The sequence below is a fragment of the Onychomys torridus genome, chromosome 1 (genome assembly GCF_903995425.1).
Source record: "Onychomys torridus chromosome 1, mOncTor1.1, whole genome shotgun sequence".
Lineage (NCBI taxonomy): Eukaryota > Metazoa > Chordata > Mammalia > Rodentia > Cricetidae > Onychomys > Onychomys torridus.
Genome location: NC_050443.1, coordinates 26,365,934 through 26,382,462, shown reverse-complemented (window position 1 = coordinate 26,382,462; position 16,529 = coordinate 26,365,934). Strand labels below are relative to the sequence as shown.

Genomic DNA, 16,529 nt, shown 5'->3' with positions numbered 1-16,529 from the left:
TCCTTCCTAAGTCTCACTAATTTTTTCTACCCTTTTAGATTGTGACACACGCTAATACGCAGAAGGAAAAGTAATCCAAAGTGCTACTTTAGCTCAAATCACCTACCAGATGGCAATTTCTTTTCCAACTTCACATTTTCTTTTGGTGATAGAAAATCCTCAGAAACTTCTATGGTTTTTGTCTCTTTTCTTTGCCGGATGTACATCATGATGTCAAAGATTCATGTGCATTGTTCTTCCAACAATTCCTACAAACAACACCCAGATAAATGCCCCATGGATATGTCAGCCCCCTCTTTACCCCAATACACTCTTACGCTCTTATGTACTTAAATGGCTTAACTCAAGTCCGCTGTCAGCAGACCCTCCCATATAATTCTTAAACAGCCTTTAAAGACACAACACAAATGTTTAACTCAACCATATTTATGAGGCACCTGTTCTGCAACAGGCACTTCCAGGAGTCAGGGATACAGGTGAGCCACATGAAGAAGCCCAGCCCGTCTTCCAGGAAGCCATCTTGGATGCTCAAAGTCTTGGGATATTTTCCTTCCCCGAATCCACACCACTAACTATGCGATTGTTGCGTGACAGTTTTACACTATTTTCTACAGTTCCTACAGAAAGTAGTGGTCTGATTCTCCCACAGAACTGACCACGTGGGAGGGATTCCTAGTAAACTTGTGACAGCCAGATTTTGAAGAACTGAAACATTGTTCTTTGATACCTGAATTTTAGCACCTATGTTCTTTGAAACACTCAGGGCTAAGCTACACGCCTCAGTGTCAAAGGCAGCCGGGCTATGCCAATCAGGGTGGCTGCTCTCGCTGGGGAGCAACAGTGGGTGTAGGTGTAGCTGTGGGAGCAGTTACCTAGTTTGGAAGCTGTGAGGGGGAGGCGGGGGTGTGGTGGCGGTGAGTAAGCTGGCTCCAGTCCCCCGAGAACATCTTGCCTCGTTCCTCTGAATAATGAATAGCGTTTTACTAATTATCTATTAAAGATGAGGAGTAGCAAGACGCGACTGTTTCGGCAGCTAATCCAACCTGTACTCGAGGTACCAATGTTTACCTAACGGTAAGCCACTTTACTCAATACAACAGAGGAAGCCAACAATACACAACGCTTTTGTTAAGATTTGTTCATTCAAAAATAATGAGAAGGAACACAGACTTAAATGCTGTGCCTGAAGGCACAAGAAACGAAGAAAGTGAGGAAGGAAAAAAAGGGGGGGGGGATCTTTTCAAAGTCTTGCAGCCACAGCTGGGATTCTGTCCCCTCTTGGGGAGTCATGCCCTTCCTAGCCCTAGGCGGGGCAGGGGATATAGAGGGCCCATCTGCATCCACCCTGAGCCTGTTGAGACAGAAAGTTAACAAACATGGCAGGTGCTAATTATGATATGCGTCGTTGCGATATGATGGCAACAACCCCAGGAACTAGGAAACAAAAAGTTGCTCTGGCCAGCGGGACGTAAAGCCCCGGCCAGGCTTTAGCTAAGGGACTAGCAGGCAACACCAGGATTGTCGATCAGGATGCGCGCCGCCAGCGTGCACCTGGAGCCACTCCCCTGCGCACCTGGTGAGCCCACGAGAGGGCCAGGTGCCGGCCAACCCCCGGAACGTCGAGGCACTCGCTCCCGCTCAGATAAACTCCCTCCCACGCCCCGCCCACGTGTCCCATAGACACTGCTCGTCCAGTTGCCTCGCGGCCCGACCCGCAGCTACAGACCTGCGGCCTCAGCAGTCCTCGCGGGCGGCTTGGGATTGGCAAAGAAGCACGCCGGACACCCAGGCCTTGGGAACGCGCCCACACCACGGTCTAGAGCAATGTGGAGACCAGGAAGACCCAGCGGTGGACGGCGCTATGAGGCGCGGTGCAAAGCTGGGCCTGGGGGGCGTCTACAGCCCCTGGAAGGGGCGCGCCAGGGAGGCCGGGCCGCTGCCGCTGCATTCATTGGTCCCGGGAGCTGTTCGTCCACGCAAGGCTCCGCCCCCGCCTCCCGCACTGCCCCGCCCCGTCTCGTGCGGCGCAGACCGGAAGGAAGAAGCTCACTTCCGCTCGGAGCCTTGCTGAGCGTACTGCTTTCACAGGCAGTTCTTAAGTTTGGTCAGTTTCTGTCCTCGGAGGCCCTGCTGCCCGGAGGGGTGGTCACCCAGTCTCGGGGGCTGGGAGGGGGGGCTTTACCAGCTCTACTTCCTGTCCCCAGTGCCCACCTATCTGTGCTTTAGACGTTTAGTGACAGACTTACAGCTACGTTTGCGTCTCGAAAGACACGCCCTCCCACCTTCACCCCACCCTCACCCATCCCCATCCCTGTTGTTTGTGTTCTGGGCTTTGCTATTCTTTTCCTTAACAGGCTGCACTGGTGTTGAGTCCTGATGTTACTCTTATCTTTAAATTGCTTGTCAGCCTTTTTTTCTTCTTTGAGACAGGGTCTCGACATGTAGCTCTGGCTGGCCTGGATCTCTCTACCTCTGCTTCCTGAGTGCTGAGATTAAAAGTGGGCACTATTGTACCCAGATTGAGCTTTAGTAATGGATGGCCCTCTGGGGTCAGTACCTATGAAAAGGTGGCCTGTCATCCAGTTCCAACAAAAATTTAGTTGCCAGTCTCAGCTAGATCATTTTCTAGTTTGGATATCAACTGTAAATACCAAGAACACACGCCTCAGAATGCTCTCTTATTAGGTAGGGTTTTTTTTTTTTTTTTTCTCCCCTTAAAGTAACTTGGGGAAAATGTAAGTGCTGTGAGGTGTGTCCCTTAGAGAAATAGTATTCTGCTGCTGCCTGACTTATGGATGAAAAAAAACAGAAATAAAAAGGAAATGAAAAGGGAAGATGACCTCTCCTAGGTTAGGTGGAGGAAAAGATTTATTTTAGGTATGTGGGAGAGTACAGCCAGAGGCAGGGACCTCTGGGAGAGTCCAGAGTGGACATGACCAAAGGCACAGAAAGAGCGGGTAACCAAAATGGCTGTATTACAGGGGGAAAAGCAGCCCAGCCCCCTGGCCTGGAGAGTTCAGGGTAGGGGGCGGGTACTCCAGCCAGGAGGGCCCTGAAATAGGTAGGGACAGAGGGATGCAGGGAGAACCTGGCTGCAACGTCCACTTTGATGTGTTAAGTAGGCACCTCCGCCATTTGTCCCAGGTTTGAAACCTAACAATTTCTGTAACAAGAACTGTCCTAAGAACATCAAGTTGTAGCCCTTCTCATAGGAAGTAGGTGCCAGCTGCTGAGAGCTGGAGTCTTAGGTCATGCGTAGAGCATGGTGCCTATGGTCTCACCACCCAGGAGGGTGCAGCAGGAGGATGGCAACTCCAACTCTTGCTTGGGCTGCTTGTCACAAAAATACAATAAGGCAATGAGCTGTAGTGAAGCAGAACAGAAAGACAGGAAATTATGGGAACAGGAAAAGGAATCCCCCATCCTATCGCAGATCTAGATGAAGCCTCTCCCCAGCTGTAGACAGGAATTCCAGAACACACACAGACAGACACACACAGACACACACAGACACACACACAGACACACACACACACACACACACACACACACACACACACACCACTTGCTATAAAGTAAAGGCTACCAACACAAAAATGATATTCCTCTCATGGATAGCTATCTAATGTTAAAATAGCAGTGACCCAGGCTGAACCTTTGTTTGGGTCTCATTCATTTCCCCCAGATACCTGGGAATCTCAAGGAAGACACTTACCATTTGTTTACAGTAAAGATATCCTACCTTAGGGTTGCAGAGATGGTTCAGCAGTAAGAGTACTTGCTGCTCTTGCAGAGGCCCCAGGTTTGGTTACAGAACCCATGTGGTAGCTCACACCATGTGTGACTCCCATACCAGGGGATCTAGTGCCTTCTTCTGATCCCCCAGGGTATCAAGTTTTCAGGAGGTCCACATACTTGCAGGCAAAACACTCATAAAAAAATATAAGTAAGGGCTGACTGTCAAGATGGCTAAGCAGTTAAGAGCACTGGCTGCCCCTCTGGAGGGCCATGGTTAGATTCCCGGTACTCATAGCCTGGTAACCCCTGTCCCTGGGGATCTGATGTCCTCTTCTGACCTCAGCGGGCAATGCATGCACATGGTGCCTGGACATATAGGCACAACACTCATATACATAAATCTTTTTTTAAAATGTAATAAATAAATAAAAACAAGTCTTTAAAAAAGCATTAACTTTGGTGATAGCCACAGAGGTGAAAAAAACTCAGCACAGCCTGGGATGTTAGGTGCTCCATGCAGCTGGAGTCAGTGTGGGTGTCTGTACAGATTATGTAAGAGGGAGGAAGTGATGCTAGCTCCTAGGTTTCTGACTTGAGCAATCAATCAGGCCAGTGAGACACACCAAAAGAAAAGCAGGCTTGGGGTGTGGAATGTGTAATAACCTGAAGGAGGGTTTTCTCATAGGCAGAGGTGGGTCTGCCCAGGATACTGCTGAGATCAGTCAAAGCTCACCTGGTGCTGTCTGATCAGCCACTGTGTGGCTGACAAGGGGCTGCCTCAGAGGCCAGTTGCTGTTCACAGGGCTCTCTGCACAGGCTGCTGGAATAGCCTCAAAACATAAGCACTGAGATCTGAGGCTTCTGAGGTGTCTGTGGTAGGGAAGAGCCAGTGGCATGGTGGCTAGGACATGCAGAAAAGAAATGGCAGCAGAGGGTAGGCCTGGGGCATGCAGCCATGCACATTCCCAGCAGGTCTTTCACACTCAGTTAATCCTTTCTCAGAGCTACGCCCTGGGATGTGTTTCATCAACGTCCTCCATGCACTTCTGCTTCCTTTCTTCCTGTCCAACTTACAGTGAGCAGCTCTCTCCACATATCCTACTGCTGTGAGGATGCTCTGCCCCAAGGACTGTAGACAGAACCCACAGAGCCATGAGCCAAAATGAGTGCTTTCCTCTATTAAGGTGTCCTGTCAGGTAGTCTGGTCACAGTGGTGACAAGCTGACTCAATGTCCTTATGTCATTTTGTCTCCTGAGGCTAGGGCATAGTGTCAGCCTTCTGTTGGATTGCTTACTTAGGGGGGAATTTCAGTGGTTAAACTGAGGCTACTCCAACAGCCTGTGGAGAGAGCCCTGAGAGCAGCAACTGGCCTCTAGCCAGCCACCTGCCAGCCATGGAGTGAGCTATTTTGTTAACATATCAGACAACTTAGGTCAGCTTTGGCTGGTATCAGGATTGATCCTCGGCAGAACCATCTCTGCTCGTCGTTCTCACACATTGGAACTCTCAAGACAGTGGATGCATGTTGTTGTGAGGGTTAGGTTTGGGGGTGTATTGTACATTGATAGATACATCAATACAAAACTAATCACCCATATGGATATGTCATGATGTGTCTACTCCCACTGAGCCAGACATCTAGGTTGTTTCTGATATATTATGTGTAGGAATGTTTTGCCTGCATGAATGTCTGTGCACTACAACCATGCCTGATGCCCCAGGAGGCCAGAACAGGGTATTGGATCCTCTGGAACTGGAGTTACAAATGGTTCTGGAACACCGTGTTGGTGCTGGGAATTAAACCAGGTTCTGCAAGAGCAGCAAGGGCTCTTAACCACTGAGCCACCTCTCTAGCCCCTGTCTTTTTGTTGTTGTTTGTTTTTTGAGACAGGATCTCTGTAGCTCAGGCTGGCCTGGAACTGTCTATGTAGACCAGGTTAGCCTCCAAGAGATCCACCTGCCTTTATTTTTTCAGTGCTAAGATTAAAGACATGTACAACCATACCCAGTCTGTTTCTGGTTTTATGCAGTTTTAAGCAATGCTGTAAGAACATTCTTAGACATATACAATTCTTTAGGAAATGTTTCTAGAAATAGAATTGAAAAAACTCATGTTCTAATTTGTGATAAAAGTTGGCAAACTACATCCCAAAAGGATGAACACTTCCATTACTTTAATTTTTATTACCAGTGTGTATCAAAGCTAGGATTTCTCTGTACCTTTGCCAACAGTGGACATATTTAATCTTTTCCAGTGTTAAATGAAAACTCATCTATCATTATCTTATGGGATTTTTAAGGGTAGGGCATGGCCTGCTGGGGATAACACACAAGACTTTCCACACGCTGGGCAAATGCTCTACCATTTATTTGTAGTCTTACTCCTCACTCTTTCATTTTTGCAGCAGGAATTTGAGTCTGGTATATTTCCCAGGCTAGCCTTGAATTCATCATGTAGTCTAGGCTAGCTGACAGGCTAGCTGTGAACTTAGGATCATTCTGCCTTATCCTTCCAAGCACTACGATTACAGGTATGTATCACCACACCCCATGTATATATTTATTAGGTAAAGATGATGATATCAGGTATTCTAATTATTTATTTTTACTATCATAGATCTTTTTATATTCCTTGTCCTGCTCAAGTATTTAATTTCTTGTGAAATTATCATTTGTTCAGTGTGACTGTTTAATTACTGTTTGTTGTATACATCACAGATAGCACCTTGTTACTCTATTATCTATTGTTATGTCTCTTGCTATGTAGACATTTTCTAGGTTTATATGATTAAATTTGTCATTATTTATTTATTTTTATGTGCATTGGCGCTTTGACTGCATGTATGTCTGTGTGAGGGTAACAAGTCCCCAGGAGCTGGAGTTACAGACAGTTGTGAGCTGAAATGTGGGTGCTGGGAACTGAACCCAGGTCCTCTGGAAGAGTACCCAGTGCTCTGCCAGCCCCCATAAATATGTAATTCTTATACCTCATACTGTTTACAAGTTCTCTCATTTCAAGATCAATTTTTATTGCGTACTTTTTTCTAGTATTTTGAAATACAAAATATTTTTGTAGTGGGTAGCTGTTCTAGCTATGATCTTGAATCACCACCCCTAGTGAGGTAACAGGTAACTGTTACACTTGCCTATGACCTTGAAGTCCACTAGGGACCCTTAAGACCTGGGATGCACATATGCGGTGTTCTCTCTCTTCACTCCCTCAGGGTTTTGGATGCTGGGAAAGACCAGGCAGATCTGAGACAGAAGGACAGTGTGGGACCATGCCTCACTTTTCCAGGACCCTGTGACAAATTACTCTAGTCTGTCTTGTGAGTTTTCTTTCCCAAATGAATTCCTTTACCCTTAAAGCAGACTCCATGGATTTTTCCCACTAATTTTTTGGGGGGTGGGCGGTGGTTCAAGACAGGGTTTCTCCATCTAGCCAGACTGGCCTGGAACTCACTCTTTAAACCAGACTGGCCTCAAACTCAGAGATATGCCTGCCTCTGTGTCCCAGTGCTGGGGTTAAAGGCGTGTGCCACCACCACCTGGCTTCAGAATGTTTTAATATGGAATGAGAGATCTAACACAATCTTTTTCCAATTGTACCATTATTTCATGACCCTTACTTTGATGCTCTAAATGACTTATACTGCATAATAAATTCTCATGGATTTACAGCCAGTTTGTGAACTATTATATTTAAATTATTTTTTAAACCCAAATTATACTCTCCTTTTGAAGAGTTTATTTTGTGTGTATATGTGTGCCTGCAGTGCCCATGGATACCAGAAGAGGGCGATAGATTCCCCCAGAACTGGAGTTAGAGGCAATTGTGAGCTGCCATGTAGGTGCCTCAAACCAAACCTGGGTCCTCTACAGGAAGATCAAGTGTTCTTAACCACTGAGCTATTCTCTAGTCCCTGTTTAAATTTTCTTTAAAAAGAACCAAGGGTGCATGCCTATAATCCCAGCTCTTGGGAGGCTAAGGCAGAAGGGATAATAGATAGGGACTGGAGAGATAGCTCAGTGATTAAGAGCACATACTGCTCTTGCAGAGGACTAGTCAGGTTCCCAGCACCCACATCAGCTGCTCACAACCACCTACAACTCTAGTTTCAGGGTACTGTTCAGTCTCTGAGGGTACCTGCGTTCACACACCTCTCCTCCCACATACATAATTTAAAAATAATAAATGCTAGAGTTCTTACCTATGTGCACAAGGCTATGGGTTTGATTCCCTACAGAACCAGCATGTGCAGTGCCACAAGACTGAAAGTACTGTCCCTTTGTAGAAGAATGCCCTTTTAAGTCTGAGAGAGCAGTCAATTTTTAAGCATGACAAATAGTTCAGCTACACTGTATATTGTTTCAATAAACTTTATAATAATTTTCCAGGTTCCATGAAACAGTTCATGATAATCGTTATTGTGATGGAATAAAGCACATAGAAATGGGTGGGGAAAATGTGGTTCTTACACACAGCCTCCGTTACTGTAGCATATTCGTAGTTCACGACAGTTTGGCTCAGGGCTGTGGAGACAGCTGAGTAACTAAGAGCACTTGCTGTTCCTGCAGAGGACCTGGGTTGGCTGCACTGTCCTGGATTCCACCTCCCCAATGCTGGGGTCACAGATGTGTGCCATCATACCTGCTTTCCATAACCCAGCAGTCATCTCCAGGTTTTGTCGTATGATAATTATTTCTCCTCATCCTCTTTCTGTATACATATAAATGTGTTCAACTAAAGTCAGTACAAGTGGAATTCCTGATTGTTTCACACCTTCCTTGAGTATGGCTCCATGTCAGGAACCACAGAGATGGGGTCTGTCTTTGGCATTCTTCTCAGCCTGGTTTGGCTCACTAAGTCTTTTGTGATTTTGGTAATGCTGAGGATGAACTCAGGCCTTTATGATTGGCTGACAAGCACTCTACCACTGAGCCACACCTCAGCCCCTCACTGGGGGATTCTAGGCAGGGGCTCTACCACTGAGCCACACCCCAGCCCCTCACTGGGGGATTCTAGGCAGGGGCTCTACCACTGAGCCACACCCTAGCCCCTCACTGGGGGATTCTAGGCAGGGACTCTACCACTGAGTCACACCCCAGCCCCTCACTGGGCAATTCTATACCACTGAACCACATCCCTAGCCCCTCACTGGGGGATTCTAGGCAGGGGCTCTACCACTGAGTCACACCCCAGCCCCTCACTGGGCAATTCTATACCACTGAACCACATCCCTAGCCCCTCACTGGGGGATTCTAGGCAGGGGCTCTACCACTGAGCAGTGCTCCCAACCATAATTCTTATTTCTAAAGGAAGCCATACAATGGTCCCTGAGCTTTGCTAGTGCTCACAGATCATGGGAACTGAAATTGTCCTGGCTTCTTCTTTTCAGCCTCATATTCCAGCCAATACAACCCCTTCTCTGTGAGTGTCTGTAGACCAGGCATTTTGAAATATTGCTAATATTTTTCTCTTCCTCTGTAAACTTTGTATTGACTAGATTCAGAATGGTTCAAAACTGAATTACATGGGTGGATTGGCACAGGCATGAACACCAGCAGTTGAGGGTTAAGTGCACAGAGCTTCGAAGCATCCATTTTCATTTCCTTCCTTCACACCTGCTATTCTTCTTACCTTGACTTCTCTGTGCTTTTTTAAAAATTCCCATCTCTATGGTTACCTCCTACATGTCTTTTCATTTTTCAGGCCTGGAATCAGTGTTTCTGAATGAGGAGCAAGAATAGTCCAACTATCCAACTGCAGCCGATGATGGTGCTCGGTCGCACAAGCTCTCCACTTGTTCTCACTTCTCATCCATCGGTGGCCTTGGCTGGTCCTCCCAGTTTGTTTCTCTGGACTACCTTAGTAGCAGCCCCTGTGCAACAGATAGGCCTGGATGCTGAGAGCCCAAAGCAAAGTCACCCTAGTAACAGATGTGTAGGCATATTGTCAGGTTTCAGATTCTTTGTGGGTTCTCTACAGGAAAATGTAGAACCCTGAGCTGGAAATGGATGTGTTTCTAGAACTCCAAAATCCAGACATTTTATCATCCCAGTTTAGTGCTGGGCTTGCTTTTCTAAAATTTTGAGAGCCCCTGGATGGGGATGAGCTTATCTGAAGGTGGCTTCTTCCTCCCCCTCTTCCTCACCTCTTTTTGTTCCATTACATTGATTTATTGTGTGTTTGTATGGAGGTCAGAGGATAACTTGTGGGTGTCAGTTTTCACCTTCCCTGTGGGATCAAACTCTGGCAGTGAGTGTCACAACCCACTGAGCCATCTCCAGGCCAGAGACAGTGTCTCTCAGTCGAATCCAGAGCTTACAGATCCAGCTAGCTTGCTCTGTGGCTCCAGCCTCAGACTTCTGTGTACTGTAATTAGAGGCAGGCCGCTGTACCCACCTGGCATTTATGTGGGTTCTGAAGATCCTAACACAGTCTTTATGCTTGCTGCTTGCAGGGCAAGGGCCTTAGCCAATAATCGTCTCCCCAATATATCTTTTGCAGACAATGTCTACTGAAGCTCTTTGCCTATTTTTGAGGTAGGAATGAAAATTAATTTGGTGTTGATGGGCCATCATGTGCCACCAGCCATATCTCATTATCACAATGTTTCACGTGTCCCATAGGGCTACAAGAGAGGCTGGGGACCAAGTCTAGCTGAGCAGCCATATGCTCAGCTAAAACTCATACCCACTTTGGAGGCTGGAAAGATGGCTCAGTGCTTAAGAGCACTGGCTCCTCTTCAGAAGACCCAGGTTTGGTTCCCAACACCCATGTGGTGACTCACAACCATCTGTAACTCCAGTTCCCAGGGATCTGATGCCCTCTCCTGGCCTCCATGGATAGTACATACATATGGTGCACAAACATACATGCAGGCAAACCCTCAAACACATAAAATACACACACACACACACACACACACACACACACACACACACACACACACACACAAATCTTACCTCTGGGGATCAATAGCTGTATTAGAGTTACACACCAGTAAAAACTGTTGGGTACTGTATTTGCTTTTACTTTTACATAGCTATGACCAAAATATTTTACAAAACAACAGGGCAGGAAGGATTTATTTAGCCCAAGGGTTCAGAGGGCTCAGCCTATAGTTGCTTGGCCAGAACATCACAGCAGGAGCAGTGAGTGGAGACTAATTTCTTTACCTCAAAGTGAACAGGAATCAGAGCCATGATGGAACTGGAGACTGTAGAGAACCTTCAAAGTCCAAGTCTCACATGCCCCATCTCTCAACACTTCTCGAACCTCCCTAAATAGCATCATAATCTAGAATTCACCACATGCTCCTTGGGAGATATTTCATAATCAAACACTAACGGGCACTACTGTGCAGACAGAAATTTATATAATGCATTTCAAAAGCCAGAAGAAAAGGCTGAAAATTGCCACCACAAAGAGTTGGTAAATGGGGATAGACAGATGGCTCATCTGTCAAGAGTGCCTACTGCTCCTGCAGAGAACCAGAGTTCAGTTTCCAATACTCTCATCAGGATACTCACCTGTATGTCCAGCTCCAGAGGAGTCACTGCCCTTTTCTGGCCTCTGGGGACATTGCACTCACATGTCATACCTATATGCATGTTGCCCCCACCCCCAACACACTTAAAATAAATCAGAGGCTGTAGAGGTAGCTCAGCAGTTAAAAGCACTTGCTGCTCTTTGAGGGGACCTGGATTTGATTCCAAGCATGTATATGGCAGCTCACAACTGTCTCTAACTCCAGTTCCAGGGGTCTGATGCTCTATCCTGAACTCCAAGGTCACAGGCATCTGTGTGGTGCACAGACATACACATGGCAAGATAGCCCCACGCACACACAAAATAAATAAGATAAAATTTTAAAAATCTTTAAAAAGATTTTGTACATGAAGAGATAAATGTTTGATTTAAACAATATTTGGTATATAAATGCACCAATCATTTCATAGTATAATTTTTATGTGCTTTTTTGGGTATAAGTTCTACACTGTGGAAGAGAATAATGAATGTTGGAGAATATCAGTCTGTCTGCCTCAGTTCAAGTGGAAAACATGTTCTACTGAAGGCCAAGGTTAAGTGTGTTTTGTGTGATGTACTTGTTTCTTCAACTCTTTGCCAGCATCTTAAGCGGCATGATTAATAAAGCTAGTGTGTGGCAATGGTCTGGAATGGAAGAGCAGAGCCAAAATAACTAAATACTAGTGAATGGTCCAAAGTCAATGAAAAATGACTGATTATCTGGTTTGGTATGAAATGGAGACTGTCTCTTTTCATGGAAGAATAGACTTTTCTTCAGCATCAGTTCTAAAAACACTGCCTCTGAGCCACACCCCCAGCCCCTCACTGGGGGATTCTAGGCAGGGGCTCTACCACTGAGCCACACCCCAGCCCTCACTGGGGGATTCTAGGCAGGGGCTCTACCACTGAGCCACACCCCAGCCCCTCACTGGGGGATTCTAGGCAGGGGCTCTACCACTGAGCCACATTCCAGCCCCTCACTGGGGATTCTAGGCAGGGGCTCTACCACTGAGCCACACCCCAGCCCCTCACTGGGGGATTCTAGGCAGGAGCTCTACCACTGAGCCACACCCCAGCCCCTCACTGGGGGATTCTAGGCAGGGGCTCTACCACTGAGCCACATTCCAGCCCCTCACTGGGGGATTCTAGGCAGGTGCTCTATCACTCAGCCACACCTAACAGTTCTGGATTTCTTCTTTAGAACTGAAAATACAATTTTATGACATAAGTTCTTCTTGAAGAACTCCAGGACATAGAAACTCCACTAGCAGACATTTGTTAAATGATTTAGTAAACTGGCTGAATAGTGCTGTGTAAATGCAAATTACTGGGAGGTCGAGATTCATTGTTCTAGCCCTTCAGGTATTTCATAAAGGCAGTGGTGCAGCTACATCAGGATTCTGCACTTCTTTTCACAGAAGATGAATGCTACCATTGTAGGGTTTTGATGGAATTACATGTCTTTTCCTTTGTGCCTGTCTTCCATACACTCCGTTTGTTTGGTGTATTATACTTTACTGTTGTGATGAAACACCATGACCGAAGCAACTCACAGAATGAAGAGTTTATTGGCTGTTACAGTTCCAGAGGGATAAGAGTCCGTCTTCATGGGAGGTAGAGCAGCAAGCAGCAGGCATGGCAGCTGAAGCAGGAAGCCGGGAGCTTACATCTTCAAGTACAAGTGTGAAGCAGAGAGAGCAAACAGGAAACTGTGAGTCTTTAAACTACCAAAGCCCATGTCCAGTGGCATCTGTCCTCCAATGAGGCCATACCTCCTAAACACTCCCCAAACAGCGCCACCAGCTGCGGACAAAGTGTTGACACACATGTGCCTATGGGAGACATTCTCATCCATTTGGCAAGGTATAACATAGGTGGGAAGTATTATTGCTCTCTGCCCATTTAATGTTATTTTTTTTAATTCTTTGACAATTTCATCCACAGATATGATGAATGTTAGTTGTTTTCACCCCCATTCTTTCTCACACCCCACCTGCAACCACTAAAGCCATTCTTCTTTTTTTTAAATTTTATTTATTTATTATGTATACAGTGTTCTGTCTGTATCCCTGCAGGCCAGATCTCATTACAGATGGTTGTAAACCAACATGTGGCTGCTGGGAATTGAACTCAGGACCTCTGGAAGAGCAGTCAGTGCTCTTAACCTCTGAGCTATCTCTCCAGCCCCCCATTCTTCTTTTCAACAAGTCCCTCTTGTATCTCCTTTATATCTGTAACCCATGGAGTTTAATTAGTTACTGACATGAATGTGGGAGCATGCACAACTGATCAGTGGCTACACTACTGAAGAAAATGATATCACCCTGGCTCCAGCAGTCATCAACTGCCAGCAGTAACTCAGGGAGGATCCTTCCCTTATCCATGATGAGATGCTGACAGGCCAAATTTTGCACAGGTAACCATAGCTGCAGTGAGCTCATGAATTCAATGCTGATGTTATGTCCAGAAGACATCTTTTTGCTGCACATCACTCTGCACTCTGGGTCTTACACTTTTTTCCCCTGCCCCTTCTGCGACATTCCCTGAGCCTTGGAGGAGGTGATACGTCTGTCCTGGGATGGGACTTTGTATTCCATTATCTTTTATTCTTGCCATTACGGACAGTTTTTAACCCTTTCCCACTGCAATAGAAGGCTTCTCTGATGAAGATTGGGGGTCACCCAATCTCAGAGACCCAGAAGTTAAGACTGAAGTATTGGTAGTAACCCCACCTTGAATAGTGAACAAGAGCTGGGACCTCTTTGTCCTTCGAATCTTTCCTTGAGGTTTGTTTATTTATTTGTTTGTTTGTTTATTTATTTATTTATTTAGTCTCGTCTCTCTATGTGGGCCATGACTTGATGGATATGGAGGCCAGAAGAGGGTGTTGGATCTCCTTGGAACTAGAGTCACAGGTGGTTGGGAGCTGCCAAGTGTGGCTGCTGAAGCCTGAGCTCTAGTCCTTGGAAGATCAGAAAGTGCTCCTAACTGTTGAACTATCTGCCAAGCTCCTTTATCCCCAGCCACTGTAATTTTAAGTGTAAGTGACATTCATAGATGATGGTCAAACATGGGGCTGATTTGTAAAAATAAGATTTATTTTTATTTTATGTATATGGGTGTTTTGCCTACATGTATTTCAGTGTAGCATGTGTATGAGGTTCACAGAGGTAAGAGGGTGTTGGATCCCCAGGAACTGGAGTTACAGATGGTTATGAGAAGTCATGTGGGTGCTGGAAAAAGAACTCAGGTCCCCAGGAAAAGCAGCTAGTGCTCTTAATGGTCAAGCCACCTCTCCAGCCCCTGATTTAGTTTTCTTTTCCTCCCTCTGACATTTCCTACTTGATCACTAGGCCCTTTGGTAGAAGGTGGAACACTATTCCTGGCCTACAGTTCACTGTTCTGTACCAACAGGTTGGCATCTGGACCTCAGGTTTTTGGCTGCTGAGCACCAGTGCCCTGGTGAAGAAATGACCTCTTTCTTCCAAGGTTACACTGGCATCCCTTAGAGCCTTTACACAGCCTGGGGGACAGTGTGTGTGTGTATGTGTATGTGTGTGTGTGTGTGTGTGTGTGTGTGTGTGTGTGTGTGTGTATGTGTGAATGCGCCTGTGTGTGCAGGAGCTCACAGAGGCCAGCAGAGTGCATCAGATCCCCTAGAAGATGCTTTCCCAACCTTTGATTTCCCACACTTGTTTAAATTTTTCTTCTTTTAAGATAGGGTCTCACTATGGAGCCCTGCCCGGCCTAGAACTCTCTATGTAGAACAGGCTAGCCTCAAACTTACAGAATGTATTTATACACACTCTTCAATATCTATACCTCCAAACCCAGATGTGCCAAGCCTGCCCTCTTGTCCAGGCTGAGGGAACCTTGCTCACTCTCAGTGCAGCTTTTGGTGGATTGGACACATTTGTTTTCCCCACCCTATGCTTCAGATGCAACTCATAGCTACTGTGTGCGTGCGTGCGTGCGTGCGTGCGTGTGTGCGTGTGTGTGTGTGTGTGTGTGTGAGAGTGCGCGCACACAAACAAAAGATTCTCAGACAAAATGAAAGGACCTAGCAGATGCCATAACAGACTGCTCAGTCTTGTCTCAGAGATCAGGCCTCAATTTCAGTTTCCTGAGACTTGAACAAGCAGTTTCTGGGAGGGACATGAACAAGAGACATAGTTCTTGCAGTAGCTCCCTTTCTGCACGTACTCTGACTGCTCAAGGTTCAGTCATTGTTTACTGTCTGGGACCCCTCACCAACTTAGAGCTACATGCATGAGTCACATGAGTCAAAGACAGAACCTGGGCTACTGAGTCAGCCCCCATAGTCAGTATGTGCTAGGCCAACCAGCCTCCATGGCAGCTAAGGGCAAAGCCTGGGACTTCCCCAAAAATGGGTAACTGTAACCCCCAACTAACCCTAACATGATTGCCACTGGCATAAACCTATCCTGAGTCTGTTCCTATGTAGTCTGTAGACCCCAAGCCCCCTTTGCTTTAAAAACCCTTCCCCATTGCTACTCAGGGTCTCTCCTGCTCTGCTGCTGCATCAGACAGATGTAGAGTCCTGGTTAACTAATAATAGTAAAAAGACTTTGCTTTTGTATCGGATTTGGTCTCTTGGTGGTCTTTGGGGGCCTCTGGATGTTTAGCATTTGCAGACTGACCACTGGGTTGCCCCAGGTTGGCATAGATTTTGGTGTTCTTAACTGTATAGTGCTAGAACTTTAATGGCCTGGAATTCTCTGTAGACCAGATTAGTCTCAAACTCTGCCTACTTCTGCCTCCTGAGTGCTAGCGTTAAAGGCATGATCTGCCACATATGGCTTCTTTTTGGATGAAAATGAAGGATTAATTTTATTTCGATGTGCCTTTTTATATGTGTGTGCAGTTGCCTGTAGAGAAGACATCAGATCCCTAGATGTAGTGTAACAGGCAGGTGCTGGGATCCAAACTCAGGACCACTGGAAGATCAGCAAAGGTCTTAACCACTGACCCATACCTCCAGCCCTAGTTTTTGGGATTTTGAGACAGGGTCTTGCTATGCAGCTCACCAACTTAAGATTTCAATCACATTCCGCTATACTTTCTCTCACAAGCCTGAAATAAAATTTTCTAACACCTTTTGTGATTGGATACACTGAATTTAAATAGGACTGCAGCTATAAACAAAAAGAGCAAGCTGTGGATTGATGTGTCTATTTCAGGGAGCTGCAGCCATGTTATTTCTGAATGTGGAGACTAAAATTAATAAAATGACAA

General features: G+C 46.1%; 1 protein-coding gene across 1 annotated transcript in view; it reads right to left on the bottom strand.

Moving 5' to 3' along the window:
* Positions 1-1,974, bottom strand: part of Dpy19l3 (dpy-19 like C-mannosyltransferase 3) — a 70,804-nt gene extending 68,830 nt beyond the window's left edge. Inside the window, exons 1-2 of the mRNA XM_036203989.1 lie at positions 1,727-1,974; positions 107-248 (exon numbers count right to left, since the gene is read on the bottom strand). Coding sequence (XP_036059882.1) covers positions 107-209 — 103 coding nt within the window. The 5' untranslated portion in view covers positions 210-248; positions 1,727-1,974. The remainder of the gene's footprint in view (positions 1-106; positions 249-1,726) is intronic.
* Between the last annotated feature and the right edge of the window lie 14,555 nt (positions 1,975-16,529).